Source organism: Pantherophis guttatus, chromosome 1 (assembly GCF_059756535.1).
Source record: "Pantherophis guttatus breed Tessera chromosome 1, ASM5975653v1, whole genome shotgun sequence".
Classification (NCBI taxonomy): Eukaryota; Metazoa; Chordata; class Lepidosauria; order Squamata; family Colubridae; genus Pantherophis; species Pantherophis guttatus.
In genome coordinates, this window is record NC_142063.1 from 115862137 (window position 1) to 115883807 (window position 21671).

At 37.7% G+C, this 21671-nt stretch overlaps 3 protein-coding genes across 3 annotated transcripts; all 3 read left to right on the top strand.

The window, feature by feature from the left end:
• Positions 1-3092: 3092 nt before the first annotated feature.
• LOC117667231 (olfactory receptor 5J3-like) lies at positions 3093-4069 on the top strand. Its single transcript, XM_034420439.3, has one exon. It carries the CDS (start codon positions 3128-3130, stop codon positions 4049-4051), a length of 924 nt encoding a protein of 307 aa, XP_034276330.1. The 5' UTR covers positions 3093-3127; the 3' UTR covers positions 4052-4069.
• Positions 4070-8031: 3962 nt separating this feature from the next.
• Positions 8032-8976, top strand: LOC117667202 (olfactory receptor 10K1-like). Its single transcript, XM_034420415.2, has one exon. It carries the CDS (start codon positions 8032-8034, stop codon positions 8974-8976), a length of 945 nt encoding a protein of 314 aa, XP_034276306.2.
• A 10167-nt stretch (positions 8977-19143) lies between these two features.
• On the top strand, positions 19144-20079 carry LOC117667161 (olfactory receptor 5AR1-like). The gene has a single exon (XM_034420375.3). The coding sequence runs from the start codon at positions 19144-19146 to the stop codon at positions 20077-20079; it is 936 nt and encodes a 311-aa protein (XP_034276266.3).
• Positions 20080-21671: the final 1592 nt, after the last annotated feature.

The window sequence follows — 21671 nt, forward strand, 5'->3', positions numbered from 1 at the left end:
TTTTGATGATGGCTTCAGATGGAACCCAGTTGGGAATCTCTGAGGATCTGCATAAATCCAACTTTTATCTAGATTGCACAAAATCCAAGTGAACTACAATCTTATTTCATGCACAAATTTCATACAAATTTATTCCTTTACATTACCCATTGTCTTTCACACACAAAAACACTTGCAATCCATATTATAGAAACCATACTATTGTACAGTATCAGGTTTTGGAACAGTGGTGTTACTTTTCTTCATTGATCTGGCACAGAGAGTCCCTCAGAATGGGGCAAAAATGAAAGTAATTAGATACTAGGAAATTGTATTGTTTTTCTATTTAACAAAAAAGAAGCATCAATTATGAATAATTTAAAAGTAGTATAACATTAAAGCTCCCAAGAAGATAGCCTGAAATTGTTTCCCTTAAGACTCTGAAGATGAAGTTACTTCAGGGATGATATTGGTTCAGCTTATTTAAAGGAATAGATGTCTTTCTATCCTAAATCATCAAGTCTGGGACCAACTCGCCTCTCCTATATAAATCTATACTGAAAAGTGATGCAGTCCCTCCAAGGTCAAAGTCAATTGGCTTCTTACATTCATTCGGGATAGTGTTAGTGATAAAAATTATTTCTGGATTGCCTTTACATTGCTTATAGTGCTGTGAAATACAAGAACCTAGAGAAAAAGTAATTGAATATTTTCAGCATAATAGTCTATGAAGATGAATCCGATGCCTATGAGCAGAAACTGAAAAATCCAGCAAAGCTACTGGGATTTTCAATTAAAAATATTGTTTGTGTGGCAGCAAATAGCATCTAAAAGCTGAAATGAATATCATTTTGGCTGTTGCAAATGCCCAAGGCGACCTTTGCAAAGGTTGGTATTTATTTTCTTATTCTTAAGAGTTAAGAGTTTTTTTTTATGCAAAAGGAATAATTTTCAGAACCAAATTAGAAAGGATTTTTAACTGTTCTGCATCTGGTAAATCCTGCAAATGCTTTTTTAAGCTTTCCTCTTTCTGTCGTGAATTAAACTTAGAGACCAATTTGGAAAAAAAAGAGAGAGGGTACTGGAATAAGTAGAAATATGATATATTTATTCTGGAAATGGGGAAGAGGAACACTTAGAAAGAAAAGAGAATACTGTTCTTGACCCTACCACTTTGGAATACAAATGCTACACAGTCTAGATCACTTTATGCAATGGGTTATAATTACATTTAACAAATTCAGGCAGAAGATTGTGTTAGCCATAAGGCATCCACTAAAGCCATCTTCTTCTGCAATCTCTGTTCTCCAAATTTGCACCCTCACTCTATGGTTGTTTGTTTGGTCACCTTCAGTAATGAGCCTTTTCTAAAAGTTATTCTGCTCACGTGATCCTTCTGAAAGTGCTTAAAAATTAGTTTATTTTACTTTAGTTAGCATTCAAGTATTCAACAGTCTATCTGAGAGGTGTAGGCCCTACATAAAGGAGTCCATCTGCTCCATTAATAGTTTATGCAATTCTATTTCTGTACAGGAACCTCAGGAAAACTTAATGAGGACCAAAATCTCTGAGCATTTTTACTTGCTTCCTTAGCGCATATATTTTCATTTGGATCCCAGAATCCTCTTTGACTCACACAGCAACAGAGTAGTGATTTAGGATTTACAATCTCTTTTTTTTTTGGAAAAAAGTTTTTAAATAAAATTTTTTATTTTTTATCAACATGTTTAAATGTACAGTCTTTTATCCATCCTTATACATTGTTCATTCATCTTCTTCTTTAACTCCCATTAGGTAATTAATTAATTAATTGTTCGGATCTGCTCTTTTACCATTTCCTTCTTTTGTTTTACTACAACCTTTCCTTTTTCCCTTCCCTTCTTCCTCCTCCTTTCTTTCTTCTTTCTTCTTTCCTCATTCCTCTTCTCCTTTCTGTCCTACTTCCTTTCCTCTTTCCCCTCTTCTCTCTTCTTCCTCCCCTTCTTACCCTCTCTCCTGCTCTTCTTTACAATCTCATTGTACATATGTTGTGCACCGACAATAAAGATCTGAAACTGAATTTATTTCCAGACATAATTTATTTGGGATTGGGGGGGAGATGTAATTCAGTTGAAATGACTGGAACGATTTATATCATTTAATTAATCTTCTTAATGTGTAACAATATGTTAATGTTAATCAGAAAAAAACACTTCAAACAATGCATCTGATAAACCTACAACGAAGGACAAATCTTCAAAAGAAGCTGAGGAAGCTGAAGCTGCCCAATACTCAAAGGATCCAGGTAATCATTAATCATTTATACTATGTCTTAACTTGATGTAGCTACAATGCTAAAAGCAACTGCAGTTAAAATCTTCAGGTGATTTTCATTTTTCCCCACACAAAAACCATGCAGGGATGGGAACAATCCTTTAGAAAAATTGCCAATTCCATTAGGGAAACTGCCTAAATTGTATCCTATGCTCTTTGAACAAAGGGCAACTTATGCCTTGCATTTTTCCCTTTGTCTCCTCTCCTTGCAGCTGTCCAAGATTTTCTTGAAAAACCTCTTCAAATGATTCAAAAGGACCATCTCAACATTGTGAGTTGTGTGGTTTTTCAAGGGAGCAGTGGGGACAAGCATACAGCCAGTATAAGAAATAATGCAAAATTGTTCTGCATAGTTGTGGGTTAATTTCTGTTTCCTACTACAATCATGTAAGACACCATCAACAATATGTAGTTCATCTGAATAACTAGAAAGACATTTTGAGGGGTGAGAGTTCCAGGAGGAGAAAGGGAAAAATACGATCTTTTGCATAAGCAGTCTTCTCCATCCACCAAGCATTTTTCACTCATATTCAACCTATTTTTATGAGAGGTATTTTCGTTTGAAAAATACCTCTCACACAAACAGGATCTTCCAAAAATTCTGTATCTCACTTAAAAATCAAATTTTCTGCTAGGATGCCAATTCCAAGCTGGTTGCTTAAAGCTGAGTTAAGTGATGCCACCGTGATCACTCAATATTGCTTTTTTTGTAGTCTTTGTGAGTACCGAGGGCTTCCTGCTTGCAGTGATGGCATATGACCAATATAATTGTTCTACGGCTTTTCTTTTTGCAGTTTTTCCAGGTGCAGTTCCAGGTGGTTGCCTCTAACTGATCATGAACAATTACACCATGGTCACTGAATTCATTCTTCTTGGGCTAACAGACAAGCTGGCATTTGAAGTGCCCCTCTTCATGATATTTTTCCTGATCTATTTTCTGACCCTGGCTGGGAACATGGGGATGGTGGTATTGATCAGAATCAGTCCCCGGCTTCATACCCCAATGTACTTCTTCCTCAGCAATCTGTCTATCGTTGATGTCTGCTACTCTTCCATCTTTGCACCGAGGCTCTTGATGAATCTAGCACAATTTAAAACTATTTCATACGCTGGATGCATCGCTCAACATTGCTTTTTTGTGGTCTTTGTGAGTACTGAGGGCTTTCTGCTTGCAGTAATGGCATATGACCGCTATGTAGCCATTTGTAAGCCATTGCTCTATACCACTATGATGACCAAAAGGGTCTATGTCCTGCTAGTAGCAGGTTCATACCTAGGGGGAATAGTGAATTCCCTCACCCACACTTCTGGCTTACTTATGGTGTCGTTCTGTGCCCCAGGTGTAATTAACCACTTCTTCTGTGATACACCAGCTATGTTGAAAGTTTCATGCAGTGATACTCATATTAATGAAGTTATATTGGTCACCTTCTCTGGAATAATTGCTCTTTCTACTCTCCTGATAATTATAATCTCCTACCTATGTATCTTGACTAGTATCCTAAAGATGCATTCTTCTGGGAATAGATACAAAGCTTTTTCCACCTGTGCTTCCCACCTAACAGCAGTCACCATGTTCTACGGGCCAGTTAGTTTAAGCCATTTGCAACTCAGCTCTGTGTACATTCAGCAACAAGAAAAGATCTCAGCTGTGTTCTACACGCTGATAGTCCCCATGCTGAATCCAGTGATCTACAGTTTGAGGAACAAAGAGGTAAAAAATGCCTTGAAGAAAATGATTAATTGTCAAAAAGAATAAAGATTTTTGCTGCCCTGGGGTGGTTTAGAATCATTTTGTAATCCTATGGGGGGGACTCTCGATGCAAAATTGGAAGGAAACTGTTAGTTTATTCAATCTACAGATACGATTCTCCTAATTAAAAGACAAATTGAAAATCAATCGGTGTGGAAAATCCCAATTACAAATCTTTTGCTTATGCTCGCAGATTCTGCCTAGGCATATATTTATTTATTTATTTATTTGTTTGTTTGTTTGTTTGTTTGTTTGTTTGTTTGTTTATCAAATTTCTATACCGCCCTACTCCCGGAGGACTCAGGGCGGTGAACAGCCAAGATAAAATACAGATAATACAAATATTAAAAGTCCCTTAAAATTATTAAATATTTTGGCCGAAACACAGATTAAAACACCCAATTTATAAAATATACAATGTTTACATATAACAAAGAAGGAGGGAAGGTTGCCTCCTCCTTTGATTTCCACCCCCTTTTCTTTATCCACCACTTATAATTTATGATGATGTCTCCCATCTGTCAAAATAGGGAAAAATAAATGATTTTAAAATAATTAAAACTACATATTCGTTCCTATGAGTTATCTCCAGCAACTGATTCTTTCATTCCACACCCTTCTTCTGAAACAATGGAGATAAGAAAGCAGTCAAAATGAAACACTTGAATCTCATTCTTCACACAAGCAAAGTGAACACACAAATCTGTTTATGGTTATTTGTTTAATCAATGTATACAGCTCACCCATCTCACAGTTGTGATGTCACACATGGGGATAAAACCAAATAAAAAACTTACAATAAGAAAAAGAAAAGAAGTCATGGCAGCCAAAGACAAACCCAACTCCAGTCATGTTTATAGTAAGAAGTAGTTGGTCCTTCTAAATGAATATAGAACTGCTGCCCTAACAGATCACGTATGTCTATGTTAGTGATTTAAAATACTTGGGGAAATTACAGAATTTCCTAGGCAGAAATACAAGTTTTGAATCAGTGGAGATTCAGAGGAAATTAACATCAAGTAATATTGCTTGTCAGGTCTCACAAGCCACTACTTACAGTGCAGTCTTGAAGCCATTTTTATTCCATTGCAGCTTATGCCCACATAAATATATACAATATTGTAGCATTTTGAGAACAGGAAAAATCATGCAGGGTGATATACCAGCATTTTCCCGAAGATCTGGACAGCAGGAATTCTATATCACTTGAGACTCAATAGTTTTGACGATTTATTGGTCCACCCAGTGCATATCTTTAGCTGGTCATGAACCCTCTCCCAAAATGATAACGCTATGATTTCAGAAAACCTATTTATTAACTCTTGATGATTAACGAAACTAATGGAGTAACCTGAACCCCAATTTTGTCACTATTGATTATAGATAACCCTAGAACATTCATAGCCCGACTTTCTAGGGCTTGTTTTGTTTCTCTGTTTTTTGAAAAATTTAAATATAATGAACATAGCAAGCAAAAGTCTATTTTGAGCAGTTTTGGAGCAAGTAAAATGGAACATTATTAAGCTGTCTTTTTAAAACATTATTGGTTGCTGCTTTAAATACAAGTATTTAAATGAGCATAGTAGCCATACAGAATTACAATCCTGTACACTTGATATGTATATGCTATACGTGTTTCATGTGACCTACAAGGATCTGCAGTTGATTTTTTTTTCCTGATCACACACTCAACCAGATGTTTAGCCTGGATTTGACATTTTATCCACCTATCAAGTCTTTCCCAACAACCTGGGATTGTTGTGGCCCCGCCCTCTGAGCCTGTCCCATCGGAGGAAGAAAGCTCCGAGCATGAGGAAGAGGAGTCAGCCAGGCCTCCCTCTCCAGGCCCCTCCCCTCTGGCATTGTCTTAGGTGCTGGCCGAGGGAGAGGAGATCAGTAGGGAGACAGCTGGCTCAGATCAGAGTGATGAAGAAACATCATTCCTGGACGCACGCCTCCGAAGGCGTGATAAACGTTTGCAGCAGTTTAGGAGGCGTGCTAGGGATTAGAACTGAGTCACTGGACCACACCCCAGAGACAATATAATAGAGGGTAGTGGTCAGTGATCCTTGTGACGAACAAAAGTAAACCTTGGATAGTCACTAAAGCCTCGTCCGGAACTGCGGAGAGAAATATTATTTCTGCTTGGACTTTTTGCACGTTAAGTACCTTATCTTTCTGTTTGTGAAAATAAAGGCATTTGGCAGACGGTGTGTCTATCGCTGCCAAGTGGGAGATAAGACCTGGGTGCGTTCCAAAGTGTTTCCTTAACCCTCGGCTGGCTGTGTTTGTGTGTGTGTGGGTACGGGGACAGATCAGGGATAGGCAGATGTTGCTGTTAGATGGTATTAAAGGTATCATCGCAGAATTATTATTATTTATTAAATTTGTACGCCATCAGACTCTCAAAAAAATTCTAAGTATCTGACAAGAAAGAAATAAGAATAAAACATTGAAGTTAAAAGATGGCAAGTGCAATGAAGCAAGGAGTCTCACCCTCCCTTGCCAAGGGCTTAGTTGTTCAGAATTTCCAGCTCTTGCTTTAATCCTCACATCCAGGAGCTGTGCAATACTTCAGAGACATTCTGCAAAAATGGCTTAGAGCGCGCACACAGGCATAAAATGCAGCACTTTTCTGCAATCTCTTAGAAGTGGTTGCTAGAGGGTTTTCCTAGGTTGCACGGCTGCTCTCTGCTCCTGCTGTGTGGTCGCAGGAAAAGATGCAGCAGCTTTGAGGATTGCAGAAAAGTTGTGCATTTGTGTTCTGCAATGCTCCAAAGCACTCTGTTTCCAGTCACAATGAAGCTAAACTGGAGCCTGTTTTTGAGAAAGAGCTGTTTTGGCTTGATAGAGATTGTTAATTTTAATGTTTCATTGTATCACTGATATTTTATTTGGTTTGTTATTTGCTTGTCCTATGTTTGTTGTCAAAGCCTTGGGACTGAATGCATCTTTTCAATAAACAAAACATTGGTTCTGGTTCCTTTAGTTTATAGCATCTATAATTCTGCTTCCTAAAAAGGCTTATTTGCTATACTGGGAGGGAGGCTCAACTCTTTTACTCATTTAACAAGGAGAAACCAAGGGAATACACTGTAGTATTTTGCCCAACAAAGAAAAAGTCTTCACGCTTCTAAAGATAAATTGCTTTTTCCTAATGTGAATCACTTATGTTATCAGGGGAATATATGCCCAGAGTAAATCAGTATCTCTGTGAATCTTAATAAAACTGAATACGGATTTGTTGTAAATGAAGCTTTGAGGATAGCTTGGATATATCTGCATCAGCCTCTAATATGCTCTAGTGGCTGGATCCGCCACTTTTATCCCTGCTTCTGTGATCAAGTCAAAAATGTCATTAACAAATTGAGAAGAGTTCTTTCATAAAACCTGATAGAGAAACAGTGGAGAACCAGGGATCTTTTCAGGATGAAGGTTTGTGGCACTGATGGCAATCAGTACGAAGCATCATTCTGTCACCAGATTTATATTTTAAAAGCCTGAAAAGAAAGAAATTAGTAGAAGTTGGACTCAGCCTCATCAAGTTGTTGTTTTTTTAGAATGCCTCTAAACTTCAGCTGGGGGAAAGATTGTGTCTATGATAATATTATTTATTTTTTGCATATTTAACTGAAGCAAGAATGTTACACATGGATACTTAGGACTAGCAGCTACATGAAGAGGAAATATTAAGAATGCAGGTGAAATGGCATTAGCTATCATCTGAATGTTGCTCAGAGTGTTACATTATTTTACCTTACATTATTATTTGTCCACATTATAGGCCAGGAAAGCTATTTTACCTGATGTCCTTGCTGACATATAGTGGATTGCCTGTTTCATGCATGCTTGCCTTTTCTATGAAAACCCTAAACTGAAGCAAAGATCAAATTTAGTTTCATTTGAGATGATCGGAGGATCATCTTATGACTTATAAATATCTTCCCCACCTTTTTCTTGACAATCTGGACAATTTTACATCTGGTATGAAAAATAGTAACGACAGCTCCATGAATGATTTTCTCTTGGTGGGCTTTTCCATCCTTGGAAAGAAACCAACTTTACTTTTTGTGATTTTCTCCCTTACCTATGGCACCATCCTGACCTTCAACATCATTATCATGTCAGTCATATTGCTCGACCGGACTCTACATTGTCCAATGTACTTTTTACTTTTTGCATTATCTGTGTCAGAAACCTGTACCACCTTTGTCACTGTCCCCAAACTTCTTTTCATTCTGTTGACTGGCAGACAGTCCATTTCCTTTGTTGGATGTGCCATGCAGATGTTTTGCTTTTTTAGTTTGGGAGCCAACAATTGTTTCCTGTTAGTTGCTATGTCTTATGATCGGTATGCAGCCATTTGCTACCCACTTCAGTACCAGGTACTGATGGAGAAAAAGGTTTGCATCAAACTAGTAGCTGCATCATGTCTAGCAGGATGCTATATCTCTCTAGTTATTTGCATCCTTATATTCAGGTTGCCTTTTTGTGGGCCAAAAGAAATCCAACATTTTTTCTGTGACATTTCACCTATGCTGAACCTGACTTGTATTGATACTTACCTGACTCATCTGGTGGTAGTCCTTTTATGTGCTGTTGTTTTGCTGGGCACAGTCCTATTGATCTCTGTTTCATACGCCTATATTATTTCTGCTATTCTAAGGATCTCCTCCAGTTTGGGAAGAAAAAAAATGTTTTCCACCTGTGCTTCCCATCTCACTGTGGTGATCACCCACTTCAGTTGTGCTTGTTTTGTGTATTTGAGACCTAAGGCAGCTTCCTCGCTAGGTCAAGACACATGGCTCTCAACCGTTTTTGTCTTCATAACCCCTCTGCTGAACCCTTTGATTTATACCTTGAGAAATCAGGACGTTAAATTATCCATTCAAAAACTGCTAAAGAATTCGTTTTGTCCTCAGAGACTCTAAACAGAAGAAGTGATTTGATTTGATTTTTTATTTATTTATTTTTTTATTTTTAAACAAAACATAAAATATAAATCCATCATCCATTACAATTGCAAACAGTGTGTCGGTCAGTTACAAGTCTTTTGTGCTTCCTCCCCCTATTCATAATTAACTAATTATCTGATTTAACTATGGCTTTATCATTTCATTAAAAATATTTTCAAATATTATATTATAACATTCATTTTATATTTCATATTTCATTTCCATGTTTTATTATCTAGCCATTGATAAAATAAATCCCATATCTTATAATATTGTTTATCTTCTTGTTCTCTAATTTCAAATGTCAATTTACTCATTTCAGCACATTCCATGATTTTCTTAATAACTTCATCTTGTGTTGGTATTTTCTCATTTTTCCAATTTTTAGCAAACACAATTCTAACTGCTGTTAATACATTCACAATCAAATATTTCAATTCTCTATTGTATATTTCTGGCACAATGTCTAATAAAAAAATTTCTGGTTTAAAATCTATGTGTTTTCTTGTCATTTTTTCCAGCCATGTGCTGAATACTGGATTTTAGTCCAGTATCTTTTAGCTTCTAGATTTTGATTTGATTTAATGGGGAGGGGAGGCACCTTAATGTCTGAGGAGGCTCAGAGGCAAGGCAATGGCATATATTGGAAAAGGTTTGATAGAGAACAGCGAGAAAAGAGGCAGTTATTATCAACGTTTCAGTGCAGTCTTTAGAGCAAAAGTTAGTGTTGAGCATATGATTTATGTTTAACACTTTCTTTCTCTGCCAAGAGCCTAACAAATAATCCCATTCTTTCTCTCTCAAACAACTTCACAAGCATACACGGAAGTATACACTGGAACTGCTACTTAGCCTGGAAATTAGTCTTATAAAATTGCATGCTGGAGGAAAGAAAAAACACCTTCTGCAAAGAAGAGCAACAAAGATAATGAGGGTTTCTTCATAAAACATATGAAGAACGGTTGCAGGGTTGCAGGTATGTCTAGTTTAATGAAAAGAGGTGATATGATAGCAGTGTTCCAATATCTCAGAGGCTGCCACAAAAAAGAGGGGATCAAGCTATTCTTCAAATCACCTGAAGGCGGGATAAGAAGCAATGGATGGAAAGTAATCAAGGAGAGAACCAACCTAGAACTAAGGAGAAATTTCTTGACAGTTAGAACAATTAATCAGTGGAATGACTTGCATCCAGAATTTTTAGGTGCTCCAACACTGGAGATTTTAAAGAAGAGATTGGACAACCATTTGTCTGAAATAGTATAGGGCAGGGGTCAGCAACCCACGGCTCTGGAGCCGCATGTGTCTCTTTCATCCCTCTGCTGTGGCTCTCTGTTGCTGGTTAGTTCCACAATTGATAGAGCTTTCAGTTAGGACAGGTAGAGGAAAAAGGATGCTGCACTAGGAGGAGACTCTATGGTGAAGGAACCGGACTTCCGGTCAGCAGAGGAAAAAAGACGCTGCTCTAGGAGGAGACTATGATGGGGGAACCGGACTTCCAGTCGGCTCCAGAATTGAATGGGGGCTTCCAGTTAGGACCTTTGTGGCTCTTTGAGTGTTTAAGGTTGCTGACCCCTGGTATAGGGTGTCCTGTTTGAGCAGGGGATTGGACTAAAAGACCACAAAAATCCCTTCCAACTCTGTTATTCAACATCCTAATAAAAATCTTCTATTGGCCTTTATTTTCATTAGATGTTAATTGGATGTACGGTAATTTTGAATAATAAAATACTTTTGCTTGCCAGCTGAACTTTTCATAGTTTGGTACTTCAGCAATAAACACTATTTCTGTCCACCATCATATGATGATTTATGCTGAAAGACTCTCTTCATGTATGTATTTTTTAAAAAATCAACACAATGCTGCAAGGAAATGGCTGGACTATCAACAAGGAGCTGTCACCTCCAAAGTAATCCATGGAGTAGGCAAAATGGTGCCCACCAGGGTCATAAAAATAGCAAAGAGCACAGTGAGGTGAAAGTCCTTGACATCGGAAGCAGCATGAAAGGCTTAATGCACTAGTTAGAGAAAGAATCAGCAACTCTCCTGGCTCTCTTGAATTTCTGTGCAAGAACCTCTCAAGACAGCGCTAATCCTCTTCTGTAAACATAAAGGAGAACTAAGTCCATGGTTTTTTTAAAAAAAAAACTAGCAAAAAGTCTGTGGAAGAAGCCGAAATTTTACCTTTAAACTACAGCATCTAAAATGACAATTCTAAGCAGTTATTAAAGCTTCAGAAAGTGCTGAATTCATCATCATCTGACATGTCATCTAAAAAGAGTTACCAGCACATGTTTTTTCCATGGTCAGGGATACGTGACACTGACATTTCAGGATCCAATTTTAATTCCAATCAGTAAACACGAGAGGCAATGTTTAAAATGTTTGACTAAGTACCTAGTGTTCATCACATTACATTATTTTTTTCTGCTTTATTTATTCATCTTCTCACTATGTCTCTGATTCAAAGCAGGGGTGAAATCCAGCAGGTTCTGACAGGTTCTGGAGAACCGGTAGCGGGAATTTTGAATAGTTCAGAGAACTGGCAAATACTACCTCTGGCTGGCCCCAGAGTGAGGTGGGAATGGAAATTTTGCAGTATCCTTCCCCTTGAGTGGGATGGGAATGGGGATTTTGCAGTATCCTTCCCCTTGAGTGAGGTGGGAATAGGGATTTTGCAGTATCCTTCCCCTGCCTTGCCCACCAAGCCACACCACGCCCACCAAGCCATGTCCACAGAACCAGTAGTAAAAAAATTTGGATTTCACCAGTGATTCAAAGTCTCTTTTTTAAAAAAAAGTCCTAATATGATGGAACATCGTCTGAATTCCAATGAAGGAGGGGCTGCATTCCAGAGAACCAAAAGGCAATGAAGTTTAGATACTTTGGTTGGGACAAAGAGAGTTAAACCAGCTCCTCCCTAGAGATTCTCAGATTATATCCCCAATGAAGCTAATAGTTGCTTTAGCTTGGCAAGATTTCTGACTATGGGCAAGGAACAATAAAGGAATCTGCTTAGAAGTAGCATGTACTTATCTTTCTTTGTTATTGGGGTCAGATAGCTAACTACCTATCATGATGTATATGCTGTTTAGTAAACAGCATATACTGTTTAGTGCAAATGCGTTTTGTTTGTGGTCATAAACAATTTAAATTCTCATTTGCCGATATGTTCCCTGGAGTATATAACATGGCTTATTCTCTTATGCATTTTTTTAACAGAGGGAATCAAAACCATTTTTTCCCTTTTTGTTTTCTCCTAATTCACAATTTAAGAGCAGAAAAGGAGGCAGTGACAGGATGATCTGCTTGCCTCTGCCTGGAGGGCTGGAGAAAATGTCAAGTATTTTATATGTGGGCTGAGACCTCTGTTTAATTTTGTGTAGTCTTCATCAAAAAGTGCACATGGTCAGACCAACACTGTATACTAGCCTCCCTGCAGCATAACAACTTCCCCGTCTGAGCTCCTTGACTCCACTTCTGGACTGACAGTGGAGTTCCCCAAAATTAATGGTTCTGGGGGGACTTCAATCTGTCTTCTCTAGGAATGGGATATGAGGTAGTTCAGGAGTTTATGGCCACCCTAAGGACCATGGACCTATCCCAGGTCATCCAGAACCAGATGCAGAGTAGCGGTCACACTGCAGAACCTAAAATATCAAAGCCTAAATTATGTGATTTGACACTGGGAGAGCACTTGGTATCTCCCTTTGTCTTGGCCAGATCATGCCCTGACTTCCATGGGATTCTCTAGTATCCACCAAATGCTCCATTGTAGGGAAGCTGGAACCATTAGATTGGTCTGCCTCTAACAATGGAAGAACTTGGATGGGTTTCAGAAGGTGCTGGGAATTGTTGCTGTTAGTCTGTTGCAGGGTTCATCTGAAGCCTTGGTTGCTGCTTGGAATAAGGGGGTGGCTGAGGCATTGAAAGTGATCACATCCATGCCTCCTCACCTCTCTGGGGGATCCTTGTCCCTCTTGGGGACTCTGCCAAATGAGAGCAGAGGTGTCTAGGATCACTGGCACTCAACCAAGGACAAACTCAATAGAAAATGGGCCAGAGTCTGTATGAAGGCCCACCTTGTGATGATAGGGCAGTGAAACAGCAATATTTCTCCACCCTTATTGCATCCATAAATTGCAACCCCTCAGCCCTGTTTTTGGTGATACAAGATCTTATGAGTAAAGGGGACCTGGGGAACCTTTAGCAGGGACATGGGGAGGAATTTCTCAGCATTGATTAAACAAAATCATTCAAATCACTCTTAGCTGGACACCAGCCTCATTGCAGATCCAGAAGAGATGCCTGAGACTGATTCTTGCCCAGTTACATAGGATTGTATCTCATATTTTTGAATTGTTGATTATTGTATACCATCCAGAGTCGCTTCTTCTGAGATGGATGGCCATATAAATCTTATTAACAAATAAATTAAAACTGTTATTGGGTTTGTTTTTTTTACAAGATTAAAATTTGTCTGATTCCTCTTCCTCCACTTCATGCTGCTGGGTTATTACAAACTGCCCCCTCAAGCAAAGAGATGGCCCACCTGGCTCAAAAGAGATGCCTATATGATCTCATTTATCCATCACCACTATGATTCAGTCAGGGGTGGGTTCTAGTTACCTTTACTAATGGTTCGCAGCAGGGCCGCGCGTGCGCACATGCTTTGCTCATGTGCACATGCGCTCTTCTGCGCTAGCGCAGAAGCATTTTGATGACATCGGGGTCAGTGGGCGGAGCCTCCTGCCAGTTTTACTACCGGTTCTATAGAACCAGTGTGAACCGGGGGCAAACCACCACCACTGGATTCAGTGACTATAATGTAGGACATTATTTTCAAAGTAGAAAGTATTTCAGAAAGTATGCAGAGACTATGGAGGCCAGAGATATTTCAAGATTAATTTCAGAACCTCTGAGAAGAGTGAGGATTGTTTAGATAGTAACATGGTTGTAAAGTGAATCTGGCTTCCCTACTGGATTTGCTTGCCACAAGGTTGCAAAAGGTGATCATATGACCCTGGGATACTAAAACTATCATAAATATGAGCCAGTTGCCAAGCATCCAAATTTTGATCCTGTGGTCATGGGGATGCTGCAACGGTTGTAAGTGTGAAAAACAATCAAAAGTCACTTTTTAAGTGCCACCGTAACTTTTAACCACTAAAGGAATGGTTGTTAAACAAGGACTACCTGTACGTCTAACATGCAACATTGGATTGTCAATTCTGCATGATTTAAAAACAAGTATTTTTACTACTTTGCCATTATTGTTTTAGCTTCGATGTTTCTGCCTTCAATCTGCAAGTTAATACATCAAGATAAAAGCGATTGAGGGATGTATAGATTAAAGGACCCCAATCATAGGCTGACTGGGGTTCTTTAATCTATAATCCTTCAATCTGCAAGTTAATATTTCAAGATGAAAGAGATCAAGCTACATAATAAGGTTTCTTAGTGAACTGCAATGGAGGTTTGAACTAATTATGAATGTGAAATATGAATTCCCAGTACATCCTCGAGTTTATTTTGCCTAGAGGTCATACTGAACATATTAATGATATGTTGATTATTTCAACTGAGAGTTTCATGGACTTGGTTTTTAATTAATGGTAAACAAAATATAAAATGAGCGATTCTATCCAAAATATTTCATTTTTCATCTTTGGAAATGGAATTTTGATTTCTGATCTGGTAAGTTTAATTAAGCTTTTCTATTTAGACTAACATACTTTTAAATGCTTATATCTTCAGTAAAAGCCTATCTTTATCCTCCTCCTCCTCCTCCTCCTCATCATCATCCTTTTGCAAACACAAGTAAACTCAACTGTTCTGATGTAAAAATATTGATCTGTGTTTTACTTAGAATTCTCTTCTCACCCAAACTCCAAAAGTTTCTTCATGATGCTTTGTGAGAATTAAATCTCCTGTAGTACATGAGATGCAAAAAGAATAACAAGATAACAGAGTTCGAAGGGACCCTGCTGGTCTTCTAGTCCAACCCCCTACTCAAGCAGGAGACCCTATGCCATTTCAGACAAATGGCTGTCCAATTTTGTCTTAAAATTTCCCAATGATGGAGCACCCGCAATTTCTGGAGGGAAGTCATCCACTGTCAAGAAGTTTCTAGTTTGGTTCCCTCCTTAATTAGTTTCCATCCATTGCTTCTTGTCCAGCCTTCAGATGTTTTGGAGAATAGGTTGGCCTCAACTTCTTTGTGGAAGCCCCTTAGATATTGGAACACTGCTAACACTTCTTTTCATTAAACTAGACATACCTGCAACCCTGAAACCATTCTTCATATGTTTTACCCTTCAGTTCAATCATCATCTTTGTTGCTCTTCTCTACAATCTTTCTAGATTCGAAGCAACTTTTTTATATCATGGTGAGCAAAGCTGGATGCAATATTCTAAGTGTGGTCTTACCAAGGCATTATAAAGCAGTACTAACACTTCACATGAACTTGATTAAATCCCTTTGTTAATGCAGCCTAGGAGTGCCTTGGGGTTTTTTGGCAGCTGCAGCAACACACTGATGGCTCATATTTAAGTGGTTGTCCACTAGGAGTCCTAGAACCTTCTCACAATTACTGCTATTGAGCCAAGTATCACCCATTCTATACCTGTACATTTGGTTTTCTTACCTAAGTGTAAAATTTTACTTTTCTCACCATTGAATTTCATCTTGTTAGATGGGGCCCAGTGTTCTAGTCTGTCAAGGTCCTTCTGGAGCTTGAGCTTGCCTTCTGGGTGGTGGCTATTCCTGCCAGCTTTTATCCCCTCATCTAAATCATTTATGAAGATGTTGAAGAGTACTGGGCCTAAGACAGAGCCTTGGGGTACCCCACTGCTTACTTCCCTCCATGTATATGCAGTTCAATTGAGAATTACACATTGAGAGTGGTTTGTCAACCAGTTACAAATCCTATTTCCTATCTTAGCAAAAAGTAGGTTGTGGTCTGCTTTGTCAAATGCCTTACTGAAGTCCAATTATACTATGTCCACAGCATTTTGTTCCACTATTTTAGTCACTTTGTCAAAGAATGCAATAAGATTTGTTTGGCATGATCTGTCTTTTGACAAACCCATGTTGGGTTTTGGTTATAACTTTGCTTGCTTTTATATGTTCACAGATCTGTTGTTTGATTATCTTTTCAAGGTTCTTCTCAGGTATTGATATCAAGCTGATTGGTCTATAGTATCCCAGATTCATTTTTTTCCTTTTTTTGAAGATGGGGACCATGCTAGCTCTTTTCCAGTCCTCTGGTAGATCCATGGTGCTCCAGGATCTTTGAAAGGTATGTTTCAGTTACTCCAAAATCATGTCTGCTAGCTCCTTTGAAGCTCTGGGATATATTCCATCTGGTCCTGGTGATTTGAACTCATCTATGGTGGACAGCTGTTCTCTTACTATTTTCTTTCCTATTTTAATTTGTATTCCTTGTCTGTCTTTTACAGTTCTGTTTTTGGGAGGTTGTGCTGTTGTTGTTTTTCTTTTGTGTGAAGACAGAATGAATTAACCAATCTGTTTTCTCCCTTTTACCTGTCATTTCCTTGCCATCTTCTCCCATTAGTGGACCAATTTTTTCCTTCTTGTTTTTTACGTTTTTAATATTTTTAAAATATTTTGATATTTGTTGCAAGTCTTAACTCATTCTGAGCCTTGCTTTACCTGACTTCATCTTTGCAAAATTGGTATGTATGTATACTGGTATTCTGTCTTAGTTATGTGTTCCTCTTTCCATTTTTTTATACTTTGACTTTTTGTCTTTCAGTTTATTAGATAGTTCTTTATGCAACCCTGCTGATTTCTTCTTGGATCTCTTATTTTTCTTTTCAGTGATATTGTGCTGGATTTTTATAATTACATTTTTTTAGAGTTTCCCAAGATTCTTGAGATTTTTATTCATGGAACACTACCCAAGCTCTCTCTAAGTTTGCTGAAGTCATTTCTTTTAAAGCCTAAGACACTAGTTTGATTTTGTTCTATTGCTTGTGTGTGCATTATATTGAATTCCAATATGATATGGTTGCCCTCACCCAAAGATCCTGCTACGTCAACCTCTCTATCATTTCATCTCTGTTAGTAAGAATTAAATCCAGGATAGCTAATCCTCTTTTCCCCCTCCTCTACCTTTTGGATGACAAAGTTGTGAGCCAGGCTCATCAGGAACTTGTTTGATCTCCCACTTGATGTCAGGATAATTAAAGTCCCCCCATTGCAACATTCCTATCATGAGCTTAATCCCACAAAGTTTCAGTAATGGCAACTATTTAATACCTGCCCTCGTGTACTAGTACTTCAAGTTCACCCTGTTTGTTCCTCAAACTTTGAGCATTAGGCATCTGAGTCCTTTATGGCCAACCCCAGGTTTGTTTCCTATAACTCCTTTTCTGTGTCTGAGTTTTCCTTCTTTTCCACCATTCCCTATCTCCTTGTTTGACTGGTTGTCTTGGGGTTTATGTTTGGGATTAGGTCCTAAAGAACCTAAAGATTGGTCATCCTTCCCCTTCAATTTTAGTTTAAAGTTCTTCAGATAAGCTAAGCCAGTCATTTTCCAAATACATTATTTCCAGTTCTTGTCAAGTGCAGCTCATCCCATGTCAGAAGCCCTTCAGGTAGGTAACATAGACTGTGGTCTAAGAATCTGAAGTTATCTTGATGCCACCATCCCTTAAACCAGTAGTTTAATTCCAAAATCTGCTGTTCTCTCATTGGATGTCGACTTTTTGCTGGAAGTACAATTGAAAACACTACCTGTGCTCCTAATTCTTTGACTTTCTTGCTGAGCTGCTCATAATCTCTTGATATTGTTTTCTGGTTCATTGCCATGTCACTCATCCTCATATGAAAGAGAAGAAAAAGATAGTAATCTGTGGGCTTGATTATTTTACTAAGATTCAATCACATCTTTGATTTTTATTCCTGGGTGGCAACATATGAAATTCATGAGTCAACACTTACTAGTACAGGCTGCAGAGGTTAATCCTATTATTTGTAGATTGAGGGAAAGTGTTATTTACAGTATCTCCTCAATCAATTACTATTACTTATTATGGAGTAAACATATTAATGTTAAAATGGGCAACAAATACATATACCTGCTCAACTGTAATGACCACAATCATTACAATGTGGCTGGGAAGATATCATGCTGCCAGTGGAATAATATATTGCAGGACATAGCCAGTGTCCTGCCAGTTTTAAAATCCAATTAATCTAAACTGCATCGTTAGATATAAGTTTGGCATTCCACTTAAGAGTATTTCTACTTGGAAGAAGAAACATTAGATAGAATTCTGCTGCAGGACAGAGCTATTGTGTATGGTAATCAGCCAGTTTGAAATCCTCTAAAACTAGTTGTAAAAGTTATGGATACAAGTTACATAACTTGTAAAAGTTATGGATCACAAACTGGAATTAACTTCAGATGTTATTTAGATAAATGTTAATGCATAATAGCCAGTAGACATCAATGATTGTTTTACAGAACACTCCCTGCCAAAGTAGATTACACTTCATTCCACACAATTCAAATAATTGATCAGTTTGAACTCCTTTGGAGAGTAGTAGAATGTAATAGACATCTAGCTTCTTGGAGCAGGAAGTCTACATTCTTTGACACAGTAAAATGCTTCCTGGAAAATACAAGGAAGGGGTAAACTTATTTTTCAAAGCACCAGAAGGCAAGGCAAGAAATAATGAATGGGTATTAATGAAAGAGAGAACAAACCTGGAATTCAGGATAAACTTCCTAACAGTGAGTACAATTAACCAGTGGGAGAGCTTGCCTATTGAAATTGTGGGTGCATTATCACTGGAGGTTTCTAAGAAAAGATTGGACAGCCACTTGACTGAAATGGTATAGGATCTCCTGCTTGAGCAGTGGATTGGACTAGAAGACTTCCAAGGTCCTTTCCAACTCTGTTATCTTGTTATTCTTCATATTTGCATCTCATGTACTACAGGAAATTTAATTCTCATCAAGCAACATGAAGAAGCTTTTGGACTTTGGGTGCAAACCAGCTCTATTCTGATTGATTGATCTTACATAACCTTGGGTTTTCTAAGACAACCCAACAGTACTCATACTGCTATAAGATTTTCCCTCTATTTTTATTCAATCAGAGGGAAATAAAGAATGCAGACAAATCAAACCACTGTAAGTGAGTTCATCCTTGTTGGATTCATGGACTACCCAAAGCTTCAGATCCCCCTCTTCATCTTCTTTCTGCTCATCTATCTCATCACTCTGGTGGGAAACATTGGGATAATCATTGTAACAAAAATTGATGCTAGGCTTCACACCCCCATGTACTTTTTTCTTAGAAACCTTTCCTTTGTAGATGTTGGTTATTCTACCGCCATTGCCCCCAAATTGTTGACAATATTTATGAGAAAACATTCAACAATTTCCTTCACAGGATGCACCACACAATTCTTCTTTGTTGCCATCTTTGTAACCACTGAAGGTTGCCTTCTGGCTGTGATGGCATATGATCGCTTCACAGCAATCTGCAACCCATTGCAGTATTTTGTTACTATGTCAATGAAGTTTTGCATCCTCTTAGTTATAGCTTCATATGCCTGTAGCTTTATAAGTTCAACAGTGCAAACCATACTTATTTTTAATTTGAATTTCTGTGGCTCAAATACAATTAATCATTTTTTTTGTGATGCTCCTCCAATGCTTCAATTGTCTTGTTCAGATACTCAGCTTGCTCACTTTATGCATTTTATTTTATCCACTGTAATTGCACTGACAACTTTTCTGACTGTTTTGATCTCCTACATTGCCATTGTTATTGCCATCCTGAAGATCAGCTCTACCCAGGGAAGATATAAAGCCTTCTCCACCTGTGCCTCCCATCTGGCCACTGTTACCATTTTCTTTGGAACCATCTTCTTTATGTATATACGACCTGGCTCCAATTTTTCATTGGATAAAGACAAAATTATATCCGTCTTTTACACTCTTGTCATCTCCTCACTTAATCCACTCATCTACAGTCTGCGGAACAAGGAGGTGAAAGATGCAGTTAGCAGAATGTTAGACAAGATAATGTTACTGAAGTAAAAATGGTTTAAATATAACTTCCTTCATTTTAAAGAAATAACCCATAATTGCATTTTCTCTGAGGGAAAAATGCTATTGAAAGCTTGATAAAATTTTGAGTTAGCATTTGCTTGCATTTTGACCAGATTTAATATCAATTCCTTTAGTGTATAACAGTATTTCCCTTACATAAATGGAGGGGACAGCAAATTCTTCAGAGTGCTGGCAGAGTGGACTTCAAATCCATGCCTCCCTACTTGCAATATTCAGTGCCAGCTTCCCCATGACTTTCATGGAAAGCTGATTGCAAACAGCACTCACATAATCATAGAGCACTTAGTAAGAGAGGTAAAACTAAACTGATCACTAAGCACCCAAATATGATCATGTGACCCGGGGGGGTCACATGACATTTTACAAAAGTTGGAAGTTCCATACAAACTGTAAAGCCTGTTTCAAGGCCACCAATAATTACAATTGTTAAATGACAAATTGTAAGTAGAGGACTACATATACCCATCTCCTCCCACTTATGACTTTATGACTGTAACCTTGTTGCTGGTACCCTTAAGATTTATATTGATTGTTTCCTAATATGATTTGATTGCTTATTTGTTCCCTATGACTATCATTAAGTGTTGTACCTTATGATTCTTGATTAATGTATCTTTTCTTTTATGTACACCGAGAGCATATGCACCAAGACAAATTCCTTGTGTGTCCAATCACACTTGACCAATAAAGAATTCTATTCTGTTCTATTCTATTTTATTCTATTCTATTCTATTCTATTCTATTCTATTCTATTCTATTCTATTCTATTCTATTCTATTCTATTCTATTCTAGTAGAGGGCAAGTACAGTAGGTGTTAATTTGGACAACTTTGGCATATAAATATATAGCATCTTTGTTGGATGGACAGTATTAGAAACTAAATATACTAAATCTCTGATATCTCTGGAAACAATTGCAACAGTTAGAAAGTTATGGAATGAGATGGAATGAAAAAATTGGATGGAAGTGGTGATATTGACTTTGGACCAACTGATAGGGGCTGAAGTTGAATGTTTAACATATTTTGTTTTAAGAGATACATGAATATCATCTATCAGGTATAACCCAATGGCAATATTAACAATTATAACTTTTGTTAACAACATTCACCAGCAGCGTTTTCAGCTTCTGAGACATCTGAGAAACTAGAAATGCTTAATTTCTTTAAAATTAAAAACCTTACTGCTAATTTATATAGTTATTTGTTATCAATAATTCAAATTGAATGAATGCAATAAATAGAGATTCCTGTATTGCCTGCACAATGAAACAGTGTCTTCTATTCTATTCTAACTTCTATTGCAAGAGTATCAATCAACCTCAAATTATCACTCATGCAGCAAAAATAATATTTTGAAAATACTGGATTCCATTATGTTTGTATATAAAAGGACTGTCAAAAGCAGCATTATGTTAGCAATATAATAATAAGGATAATGTTTCCTTAACACATACTGTATGTTTCTCCAATTTTCTATACTTATAAAGATTTGGGAGTAAGATTTGGGATTATACAAATGTACTTCTATGACACAAGTTAACATTTTCAGATAATATT

Excerpts from the sequence above, each read along its gene's own strand:
- LOC117667231 (XM_034420439.3), top strand. The coding sequence starts at position 3,128 with ATGAACAATTACACCATGGTCACTGAATTCATTCTTCTTGGGCTAACA.
- LOC117667202 (XM_034420415.2), top strand. The coding sequence starts at position 8,032 with ATGAAAAATAGTAACGACAGCTCCATGAATGATTTTCTCTTGGTGGGC.
- LOC117667161 (XM_034420375.3), top strand. The coding sequence starts at position 19,144 with ATGCAGACAAATCAAACCACTGTAAGTGAGTTCATCCTTGTTGGATTC.